This window comes from Balaenoptera physalus (genome assembly GCF_965194825.1).
Source record: "Balaenoptera physalus genome assembly, chromosome: 8".
Classification (NCBI taxonomy): Eukaryota; Metazoa; Chordata; class Mammalia; order Artiodactyla; family Balaenopteridae; genus Balaenoptera; species Balaenoptera physalus.
The window spans coordinates 79,935,502-79,948,366 of NC_138887.1; the positions used below are offsets into that span (position 1 = coordinate 79,935,502).

The 12,865-nt window shown below is 38.8% G+C and overlaps 1 protein-coding gene across 14 annotated transcripts in view; it reads left to right on the forward strand.

The window, feature by feature from the left end:
* BBS9 (Bardet-Biedl syndrome 9) overlaps positions 1-12,865 on the forward strand; it is a 471,319-nt gene that overhangs the window by 231,577 nt on the left and 226,877 nt on the right. For all 14 annotated transcript variants that reach the window (XR_014266409.1, XR_014266410.1, XR_014266411.1 and 11 more), the window contains one exon: positions 10,812-10,984. Coding sequence is in view for 9 of the 14 variants with exons in the window: in XM_082471759.1 (XP_082327885.1) it covers positions 10,812-10,984 (173 nt within the window). In the remaining 5 variants the exon portion in view is untranslated. The remainder of the gene's footprint in view (positions 1-10,811; positions 10,985-12,865) is intronic.

Here is a 12,865-nt window from a genome sequence, read left to right on the forward strand (position 1 = left end):
CTTCTCACTAGGATGAGGACCAGGACCAGTATGTGTTGTTCCCCATTGTTTCCCCAGCACTTAGCATTTAATATCTTTTGAATTGAATGAGTAGGTGCAGAGTAACTTTGAATCTTTTTGAGACTATCAAATAAAGATAGTCTTGAATTATGGCTATTTTGTAAAGGGAATTGCATTTCATTTCTCTCATTTGTCTCTTTCCTTTGAACCTATTGTACACGACTTTTCTCTGTTACTTTATCTTTAGAAAGTGGAAGTCATTGCCCAGTACAGGGGATTGAGATGGGTTTCTCAGAGAGTTCACAGGCCTCTGTTCAGATAATTCAAATCTAGATAAAAGATAAAGGGAAATGTTTAGACTTGCCCACATATCATTTTGTCGGATTAGGGATTTTGTTGTCTGCCAGGAGTGAGGAAGGAGCTCCAGCTGTAGGTAGCAGAGATAAACACTTCCCCTCTCTGGGGAAGAGTTTTGGGCACCACTGCCTTTCTTGGCTATCCCACAACATCCCCTGCTCTCCTTAATGAAACACCCATGCCCAGTGTAAGCTGTGAATGGGGACTAAACCCAGCACTTCCTCGGAGGCATTAGAATAGGTGTTAATTGGATTTGTCTTTCCCCAGCATCAGCTCAGCCAGTGGACAGCTGAGCTTGGGGTACTGGTTGGTATTTGGCTGAGAATCCTCTCCATATTTCCCCCAGTCATAAATTCTAATAAAATGTTTAACTTTTAAATAAAACTTAACTAATAAAACTAACTTTTGGTGGACAAACTTGCCAGGACATACCAGAATATGCCTTATTATGAGATTTTCTTGCAGTACCTACGTAGGTGATTTAATAGAAACCGGTGTATTATCTCGTTATAGTGCAGCATAAAAACTGCTCACTCAGCTTCAGCCATGCTAGCTTCCTCAGTGTTCCTAAAAGCACATTTCTGCCTCAGGGCCTTTGCACTCACAGTTCACTTGGCTGGGAATGCTGTTTCCACAGATATCCCCATGGCTTGCTCCATCATTTCATTCAGGTATCTTGAGATGTATATTTTTCGCATCTTGGGCCAGATGACATAGTTCTTTTAAAAAATGTGTCATAATAATCCCAGTTGTTTATGTGCATCTCTTTTAAGATTTGTAAATTGTGACTCATTTGTATTGAAAAATTGTAGCTGAATGGATAACTTCCTCTGTAGTTTTATTTCATTTTTTTTTAAATTTTATTTTTTAATTTTTGGCTGCATTGGGTCTTCGTTGCTGCACACAGGTTTTCTCTAGTTGCAGCAAGAGGGGGCTACTCTTCATTGCGGTTCATGGGCTTCTCATGGCAGTGGCTTCTCTTGTTGCGTAACATGGACTCTAGGCGTGCAGGCTTCAGTAGTTGTGGCACACGGGCTCAGTAGTTGTGGCACACGGGCTCAGTAGTTGTGGCTCACGGGCTCTAGAACGCAGGCTCAGTAGTTGTGGCTCATGGGCTTAGTTGCTCTGCAGCATGTGGGATCTTCCCGGACCAGGGATCAAACCCGTGTCCCCTGCACTGGCAGGCGGATTCTTAACCACTGCACTACCAGGGAAGTCCTATTTCACTTTATATATAAGAAATTTTATTCTTTATGTATATTTAGGCTTTACCCCAGGTTTTTCTACTTGTATGTGGAAGCCTATTCAAAATCCTTCTAGGACCTAAATGAATTAAATTTCCTTTGAAATATCAGCGCTGTAATATTTATGTAAAAATTTACAGCTCTATCTAAAATGACAATAAATTCTATCCTAAGGAAAACACATTTTATTAAGGCCGCTTTTTTTTTCATATCTGCTATTTGAATGTTACTGGGTTAGGTTCTATGTGGGTCTTATGAAGTTTATTATGGAAGCCCTGCTCTTTAGTTTATAATAGCCCTGAGGAAATAATGGTGAGAACGATGACAATGGATAGCATTTATTGAGCACCTAATATATTTTAGGCACCGTTTTGAGTATTTTATTAAAAGGTACGTATACATGAGAGGAAATGACTGCAATGAGGCAGTGTGTTGTCTCACTTTCAGGATCTCAGAATCTGGGAGTAGTAAAGGATCTTGTTCAGTATGATGAACCCTGGAGGTAGCTCTTCTCTAATGATCTTGACAGGCATTCCTGCAGGATCTCCATGGAGATTTGCAAGAAGGGCGGGGCTTTGAGCCCTGAAGAAGGAGCTCACACTGCCCAGAAGGAGCTGAGGCTGAAAGATGAGGGCCATGAACAGCTGTCTGAGGTGTGGGAACACCTTGAACAGGAGCTGGAGGAGTTACTGATGGCCAGCCTGTCTGAGGAAGCCCACAAGATGGTGTAAGAAGCCCACATGAAGTAGGTGGGATCAGAAAAGCAGCTGAAGGAGGCATGGGCTGACATGCCGTAGGTGGAAGTGACAGCCTTGAAGATATAATTCTATCGTGCCTTCTGCCCTTTGCAGCTCCCTTGCTATTGTCTAATCCTTCTGCTGTGTGATAGACCGTCACATACTTGAAAATAGTTATATATCACTGGGGGAAAGCCCTGGAACTTTTGTGGCAAAGTCAACCTTAATGGGGTATCCCTGACCCAGTGATGGCAGAAGCCATGTTTGTTCTTCCCCCATCACTCCATCTTCCCAGGTCGAAGGTGAGCTCCGTGAGAGCAGAGGCTCTTGCTTTATTCCCATTCTTGCTGATTTTATCCCCAGCATCTTGCACTGACTTATATAAATGAATGAAAGAGTGAATAAATACCAGTCTGGGTTTACTGTGTTGGACCCCAAGCTTACCTTTGGTAAGACTCCAGATTTAGAGGATCCTAATACTAGCATACTTTGTCATCAGCATTCTCCCTTCTACCTCTCTACTCACACCCCTCCATAATTGTGCTCTCTTTATCCTTCTTCTAAAGGATTAAACCTTCAGTGACATTTACAAAGAAAGGTAAAATTGTTATATCTGACCTTGGTCCTACTATCTTTGATGAGGAGAAATGAGGAAAACATCTGATCAGCACCATGGGCAGAAACCAACATTCAGAATAAGACTGGAGTGAGGGAGGGCAGAGAAGGAAGGTGAAAGGAGGGGGGATGAAAAAGACACTGAAGCCCTGTGGCTGACAGGATCTTGGTGTTCTGACTGGGTGTCAGGCTGGTGGCTCTGAGGTGAGAGAGCCAAGCTCAGGACATTGGTCCACCAGAGACCCCCCGGCTCCAAGTAACATCAAACGGCAAAAGCTCTCCCAGAGATCTCCATCTCAATACTAAGACCCAGCTCCACGCAACAACCAGCAAGCTACAGTGCTGGACATCCTATGCCAAACAACTAGCAAGACAGGAACACAACCCCATCCATTAGCAGAGAGGCTGCCTAAAATCATAATAAGGTCACAGACACCACAAAACACACCACCCAACGTGGTCCTGCCCACCAGAAAGACAAGATCCATCCTCATCCACCAGAGCACAGGCACTAGTCCCCTCCACCAGGAAGCCTACATACCCACTGATTCAACCTTAGACACTGGGAGCAGACACCAAAAACAATGGGAATTATGAACCTGCAGCCTGTGAAAAGGAGACCCCAAACACAGTAAGTTAAGCAAAATGAGAAGACAGAGAAACACACAGCAGATGAAGGAGCAAGGTAAAAACCCACCAGACCAAACAAATGAAGAGGAAATAGGCAGTCTACCTGAAAAAGAATTCAGAGTAATGATAGTAAAGGTGATCCAAAATCTTGGAAATAGAATGGAGAAAATACAAGAAACATTTAACAAGGACCTAGAAAAACTAAACAGCAAACAATGCTGAACAACACAATAAATGAAATTAAAAATTCTCTAGAAGGAATCAATAGCAGAATAACTGAAGCAGAAGAACAGGTAAGTGACCTGGAAGATAAAATAGTGGAAGTAACTACTGCAGAGCAGAATAAAGAAAAAAGAATGAAAAGAATTGAGCACAGTCTTAGAGACCAATGAGACAACATGAAACACACCAAGATTCGATTTATAGGGCTCCCAGAAGAAGAAGAGAAAAAGAAAGGGACTGAGAAAATATTTGAAGAGATTATAGTTGAAAACTTCCCTAATATGGGAAAGGAATTAGTCAATCAAGTCCAGGAAGCACAGAGAGTCCCATACAGGATAAATCCAAGGAGAAACACGCCAAGACACATACTAATCAAACTATAAAAAATTAAATACAAAGAACAAATATTAAAAGCAGCAAGGGAAAAGCAACAACTAACATATAAGGGAATCCCCATAAGGGTAACAGCTGATCTTTCAGCAGAAACTCTGCTACCCAGAAGGGAGTGGCAGGACATATTTAAAGTCATGGAAGGGAAAAACCTACAACCAAGATTACTCTACCCAGCAAGGATCTCATTCAGATTCGATGGAGAAATTAAAACCTTAACAGACAAGCAAAAGCTAAGAGAATTCAGCGCCACCAAACCAGCTTTACAACAAATGCTAAAGGAACTTCTCTAGGCAGGAAACACAAGAGAAGGAAAACACCTACAATAACAAACCCAAAATAATTAAGAAAATGGGAATAGGAACATACATATCGATAATTACCTTAAATGTAAATGGATTAGATGCCCCAACCAAAAGACATAGACTGGCTGAATGGATACAAAAGCAAGACCCATATATATGCCGTCTACAAGAGACCCACTTCAGATCTAGGGACACATACAGACTAAAAGTGAGGGGATGGAAAAAGATACTCCATACAAATGGAAATCAAAAGAAAGCTGGAGTAGCAGTTCTCATATCAGACAAAATAGACTTTAAAATAAAGACTATTACAAGAGACAAAGAAGGACACTACCTAATGATCAAGGGATCAATCCAAGAAGAAGATATAACAATTGTAAATATTTATGCACCCAACACAGGAGCACCTCAATACATAAGGCAAATGCTAACAGCCATAAAAGGGGAAATCGACAGTAACACAGTCATAGTAGGGGACTTTAACACCCCACTTTCACCAATGAACAGATCATCCAAAATGAAAATAAATAAGGAAACACAAGCTTTAAATGATACATTAAACATGATGGACTTAATTGATATTTAAAGGACATTCCATCCCAAAACAACAGAATACACTTTCTTCTCAAGTGCTCATGGAATGTTCTACAGGATAGATCATATCTTGGGTCACAAATCAAGCCTTGGTAAATTCAAGAAAATTGAAATCGTATCAAGTATCTTTTCCAACCACAACACTATGAGACTAGATATCCATTACAGGAAAAAGTCTGTAAAAAATGCAAACACATGGAGGCTAAACAATACGCTACTTAATAACCAAGAGATCACTGAAGAAATCAAAGAGGAAATCAGAAAATACTTAGAAAGAAATGACAATGAAAACACGACAACCCAAAACCTATGGGTTGCAGAAACAGCAGTTCTAAGAGGGAAGTTTATAGCAAAACAATCCTACCTCAAGAAACAAGAAACATCTCAAATAAACAACCTAACCTTACACCTAAAGCAATTAGAGAAAGAAGAACAAAAAAACCCTAAAGTTAGCAGAAGGAAAGAAATCATAAAGATCAGATCAGAAATAAATGAAAGAGAAATGAAGGAAACAATAGCAAAGATCAATAAAACTAAAAGCTGTTTCTTTGAGAAGATAAACAAAATGATAAGCCATTAGCCAGACTCATCAAGAAAATAAGGGAGAAGACTCAAATCAATAAAATTAGAAATGAAAAAGGAGAAGTAACAACTGATACTGCAGAAATACAAAGGATCATGAAAGATTACTAAAAGCAACTATATGCCAATAAAATAGACAACCTGAAGTAAATGAACCAATTCTTAGAAAAGCACAACCTCCCAAGACTGAACCAGGAAGAAATAGAAAATGTAAACAGACCAATCACAAGCACTGAAATTGAAACTGTGATAAAAATCTTCCAACAAACAAAAGCCCAGGACCAGATGGCTTCACAGGCAAATTCTATCAAACATTTAGAGAAGAGCTGACACCTATATCCTTCTCAAACTCTTCCAAAATATAGCAGAGGGAGCAACACTCCCAAACTCATTCTACAAGGCCACCACCATCACCCTGATACCAAAACCAGACAAAGATGTCACAAAGAAAGAAAACTACAGGCCAGTATCACTGATGAACATAGATGCAAAAATCCTCAACAAAATACTAGCAAACAGAATCCAACAGCACATTAAAAGGATCATACACCATGATGAAGTGGGGTTTATCCCAGGGATGCAAGGATTCTTCAATATACACAAATCAATCAATGTGATACACGATATTAACAAATTGAATGAGGAAAACCATATGATCATCTCAATAGATGCAGAAAAAGCTTTCAACAAAATTCAACACCCATTTATGATAAAAACCCTCCAGAAAGTAGGCATAGAGGGAACTTACCTCAATATAATAAAGGCCATATATGACAAACCCACAGCCAACATCATTCTCAGTGGTGAAAAACTGAAACCATTTCGTCTAAGGTCTGGAAGAAGACAAGGTTGCCTATTCTCACCACTGTTATTCAACATAGTTTTGAAAGTTTTAGCCACAGCAATCTGAGAAGAAAAAGAAATAAAAGGAATCCAAATCAGAAAAGAAGAAGTAAAGCTGTCACTGTTTGCAGATGACATGATACCATACATACAGAATCCTAAGGATGCTACCAGAAAGCTACTAGAGCTAATCAGCGAATTTGGTAGGGTAGCAGGATACAAAATTAATGTACAGAAATCTCTTGCATTTCTATACACTAATGATGAAAAATCTGAAAGAGAAATTAAGGAAACACTCCTATTTACCATTGCAAGAAAAAGAATAAAATACCTAGGAATAAACCTACCTAAGGAGACAGAAGTCCTGTATGCAGAAAAGTATAAGACATTGATGAATGAAATTAAAGATGATACAAACAGATGGAGAGATATACCATGTTCTTGGATTAGAAGAATCAACACTGTGAAAATGACTCTACTACCAAAAGCAATCTACAGATTCAGTGCAATCCCTATCAAACTACCAATGGCATTTTTCACAGAACTAGAACAAAAACTTTCACAATTTGTATAGAAACACAAAAGACCCCGAATAGCCAAAGCAATCTTAAGAAAGAAAAACGGAGCTGGAGGAATCAGGCTCCCTGACTTCAGACTATACACCAAGCTACGGTAATCAAGACAGTATGGTACTGGCATAAAAACAGAAATATAGATCAATGGAACAGGATAGAAAGCCCAGAGATCAACCCATGCACATATGGTCACCTTATTTTTGATAAAGGAGGCAAGAATATACAATGGAGAAAAGACAGCCTCTTCAGTAAGTGGTGCTGGGAAAACTGGACAGCTGCATGTAAAAGAATGAAGTTGGAACACTCCCTAACACCATACACAAAAAGAAACTCAAAATGGAGTAAAGACCTAAATGTAAGGCCAGACACTATCAAACTCTTAGAGGAAAACATAGGCAGAACACTCTATGACATAAGTCACAGCAAGATCCTTTTTGACCCACCTCCTAGAGACATGGAAATAAAAACAAAAATAAACAAAGGGGACCTAATGAAACTTAAAAGCTTTTGCACAGCAAAGGAAACCATAAACAAGACTAAAAGACAACCCTCAGGATGGGAGAAAATATTTGCAAATGAAGCAATTGACAAAGGATTAATCTCCAAAATATACAAGCAGCTCGTGCAGCTCAATCAAAAACACAAACAACCCAATCCAAAAATGGGTAGAAGACCGAAATAGACATTTCTCCAAAGAAGATATACAGATTGCCAACAAACCCATGAAAGAATGCTCAACATCATTAATCATTAGAGAAATGCCAATCAAAACTACAAGGAGGTATCACCTCACACCGGTCAGAGTGGCCATCATCAAAAAATCTAGAAACAATAAATGCTGGAGAGGGTGTGGAGAAAAGGGAACCCTCTTGCACTGTTGGTGGGAATGTGAACTGATACAGCCACTTTGGAGAACAGTATGGAGGTTCCTTTAAAAACTAAAAATAGAACTACCATACGACCCAGCAATCCCACTACTGGGCATATACCCTGAGAAAACCATAATTCAAAAAGAGTCATGTACCACAATGTTCATTTCAGCTCTATTTACAATAGCCGGGACATGGAAGCAACCTAAGTGTCCATTGACACTTAGAAGATGTGGCACATATACACAATGGAATATTACTCAGCCATAAAAAGAAACGAAATTGAGTTATTTGTAGTGAGGTGGATGGACCTAGAGTCTGTCATACAGAGTGAAGTATGTCAGAAAGAGAAAAACAAATACTGTATGCTAACACATATATATGGATTGTAAAAAAAAAAAAAAAAAAAGGTTCTGAAGAACCTAGGCACAGGACAGGAATAAAGACGCAGACGTAGAGAATGGACTTGAGGACACAGGGAGGGGGAAGGGCAAGCTGGGACGAAGTGAGAGAGTGCCATGGACTTATATGTACTGCCAAATGTAAAATAGATAGCTAGTGGGAGGCAGCAGCATAGCACAGGGAGATCAGCTCGGTGCTTTGTGACCACCTAGACGGGTGGGATATGGAGGGTGGGAGGGAGACAGAAGAGGGAGGAGATATGGGGATTTATGTATATGTATAGCTGATTCACTTTGTTATAAAGCAGAAACTAACACACCTTTGTAAAGCAATTATACTCCAATAAAGATGTTAAAAAAAAAAAAACAAAAAGACTGGAGTGAGGGGAAGAGTGGGGAAGCTCCAAGGGGAATGATATGACAGCAGAGAATACCAGGGTGTTTGCAATGCACCATGGCAGGCATACTCAGTGTATTTTATTCCTTATAGAAGTGAAAAGAGTATGACTAGGGGAATGAGAGCAGATATATTCTTGAATTCTGGCTGAGGATGACAAATTGAAGTTAAAAACCAATTTAAAGAGGTAATATATTTATAGAATTTGTCAATGTACCATGGGGAATATAAATAAATATTTCACATGCACGTATCGTATTACCTTAAGCTCCTTAAGCAAAAAGACTAAGTTAATTTTTGTACCCCCAACATTTCTTTCTCTATGAAATTGCACATAATAGTTGTTCAATAAATGGTGAACTAAATAAAATAGGTAACTTTGATCTCAAAAAGTGTACAGTCTTTTTGCAGAGACTGAATATAATCATCTGGAAAGTTAAATAAGGGTACATGGTTGTATGTATTAAGTGCATAGTAAACTGTAGAATTCTCTATATAAATTCAGAGAAATGCAATGTTATGAGGTGCTTAAAATTGATAGATAATCTTTGGATTAATTGCTAAAGTTCCAATCCCTGCTCTGTTACTAACTGGCTAGGTGACCTTGCAGATTATTTAAACTCTTCTGTCACTAGATTTATTCTTCTGTAAAATGGGGCTATTGTTATATAGCCAGTAGCCTATTGGGCTGTTGAGGTTTAAACAAGAGAGTGAATGTGAAGTGCTTTAGATAGTGATTGGCACATATAAGGCTTCTACAGATGGTAGAGAAATAAAGGTTTCTTGGGGTAGGTGAGACTGAAGCCAGATCCTGAAGAATAGGTAGAGTTTAGACAATTGGGGAAGAAGGATATATATCATGAATTATAGGTCTGACATTTAAATTGCTTTGTGACCTGTGGCAAGTCTCTGAAATTCTCTGTGCCTGGTTTTCCTTCTTATAAAAAATGGGTTGTTGTAGTTAATAGTGCTTGATGCATAGCTGGTGCTCTTATCGTAGTTGCTCTCACCATAGATGTGGTTATTGTCACTGCTGTCATCATCATTGTCATCATCATCAGGGTAGGAGATAGACAAGACTTTGGCTGTCTTGGAGCTGATGTGTCAGGGAACGGAGGGAACCAAGGTTTATAATTGGGGAAGGGTCTTATTGCAAAATCTCTCTTCAAATGAAAGAACTATTAGAAAAATAGAAAACTTTGATTACGATTACAGGGATTTAAGCTGGCTACTGTGTCCAGGATGTGGGCTTTCTATAGAATAAATTTTATTTCACATCAATTTTTTGAAACAGACTAATGATACCAGGTTGTACTTTTGCAATGGCTGTTTTCTTACCTTTTTTTTTGTTATGTTTGTTTGTTTTTTACCTTTTGAGTAAAGCTCTTTTTAGAAGGATCCAAATTTTGTGTTTTTACCATACTGAAACCTATTATAAGATACATAGTTAAAAGGACTGTGCAGCTTGCTGCTGTGACCACATACCTTTGGAATGAGCTTTGAAAATGTTAAGTTGTTGATGCAGAAAATCACGATAAGGCAGAATTATTATTTTTTTTAATAAACATTTTTATTTTATTTTATTTTATTTTATTTTATTTTATTTTATTTATTTATTTATCCATCCATGGCTGTGTTGGATCTTCGTTTCTGTGCGAGGGCCTTCCCCAGTTGCGGCAAGCGGGGGCCACTCTTCATCGCGGTGCGCGGGCCTCTCACTGTCGTGGCTTCTCTTGTTGCGGAGCACAGGCTCCAGACGCGCAGGCTCAGTAATTGTGGCTCACGGGCCCATTTGCTCCGTGGCATGTGGGATCCTCCCAGACCAGGGCTCGAACCCGTGTCCCCTGCATTGGCAGGCAGACTCTCAACCACTGCGCCACCAGGGAAGCCCCAGAATTATTTTTATTAAGCCAGTAGAAATTGTATCTATATTCCAAAAAAGAAATCCTTGTCCTTTTGGCATTCATGTCAGAGTTAGTGATAATTCATGTAGTTTCAGCTACTAATTATGTGTTAATAAGCCTTTTCCTTAATTATTTTTTCTCCTTAGAACGATATCGCATCCAGAGTGAACAATTTGAGGATCTTTGGCTCATAACAAATGAGCTTATTATCCGCCTTCAGGAATATTTTGAAAAACAGGGAATCAAAGATTTCGCATGTTCTTTTTCTGGATCTATGCCCCTTCAAGAATATTTTGAGTTGATCGATCATCATTTTGAGGTGTGTATGATCATAACCCGTATCATCTGTAATTTTTCAATATATGAAAGAAAGATGCTATAGAGGTAAGGATTCTAGTATACATGCTATTAGGCCGTGTACGTCAAGTTGTTATTCTTATGTGGCTGGTGGGGTTGTGAATCTGTTCCTGCCCTCTTGCCCAGTTTGTGATCAATTGCAGACTTTTACAGAGTGGCTGCCTGGAGCTGTGGTCTGGCCTCAGAACAGAGCTGGTTTAATTCTCCCACATGGGGATTTAACCTTTGACCCCAATAACCCAGTGTTAAAACTATTTGAGCTTATTGGCAGCCATTTGGCTAACTAATTCTAGCAGGCCATAAATGAGGTGTGATTATAAAGTAAAGTGATTTTTCCTTTTCATTTTTAACAAGCACACCAGAACTTCTGCCTCTGAATGAGGGTTAATCACATAAAATATTCTCCAGTATCTGGCACAATGGGTGCTTAGTAAATGCTGAATGATTAAATGTCTAAATTAATGAGATCTGACAGTGACTTTGTTGCCTGGATATGTTTGCATTTCTTCTTTGGAAGTACCTTCAGAGCCTGTGTTAGATTCTCTTGAGTATCTTGAGGGTGTCAAATCTTCATCCTTTGAAGATTGATTTGATATTTGGAAATAGTCAGGAGTCATGTTTTGTGAAAAAAATTGGACAATGAAAGTCATTGTTTTAAGTCCCATGTGTTAAAAAAAAATTCACCAGGCTCTTCTTATTTGCCTATAAGTAGACCGTGTAGGGAATTACAAAGAGGAATTTCAGAACAAGTTTGTACTTTATTTAAGGAAACATTGGTTCCCTAGAGTGGCTACTTTTTAAGGAATCAATAGGTTTTTGCATTTCAATTTGTAAACTATGGTGCATGTGTGTGTGTGCATGCGCGTGTGTGTGTGTGTTAGTGAGAGAGAGGATGAGAGAGAGAGAGAGAGAGGGAGAGAGTGAGAGAGAGAATACGTCATGTAAATTGTCATTCACATGAACATTCTACTTAATGTTCAGTCCCTTGAACATTCTAAGAGCATTGACTTTAACCTACAAATAAAGACTTCTTTGAATACAGTGTGAACATAAAGGGAAAATTTCAGTGCATACCATCCAATTGCAGATAACACGTCATTATCAAATAAATTGAATTTATTTGGGTCTTCCCTCATCTAAGCTGATAATATTGTATAGGACAGTATACTTTGATCAAATTGTGGCACCAAAATCAATAGTTCGGGAAATATGTTTAGGTACGCTAAGTATTGAGAACCTTTATAATTCTCTAGAATATATCTTAAGAAATTCCTGCTTCACTGTGCAAAACTGGGGTCCAGTGACTTATGGAAGACAGTCCACAGAAAGACTATACTAATTACCTATTTGTAATATTTAAAATCGAAAATATTAGATTCTAATTGACTATGTTTGACATACAGTCCGCCTCCCTCCTCCCCGCCTTATTTGCTGGCTAGTAAATCCCTGGAGTTTCTACCTCAGGGACATTTCCTTTCTGGGGAGGGACTTGGGGAATGTGGTGAACTATAGGCACTTTTGTTACACAGTTAGAAAGGGCTTGCTTATACTTCCTTTGCTCTCTGGCCCCGCTCCACTTATTTTTTTTTAATATGACTTTAAACTTTGAATCAAGGTGGTTTTTGGAATCTAAGTGTCGCTTAGTGTAAGCTCCATGAAAACAGGAATTTTTGTCTGTTTTATTCATTGTTGTAATTCCTAGAGTCTAGAACACTGTGTGGCACTAAGATCAATAAATATTTGTTAAATGTTGAAATTCTGACGTGAAAACATTTCAATCACTGCTGTTTTGTTACACGTTCAAAGGAATGATAACCTGGCTGATGTCTCAGTTTTGAGAATA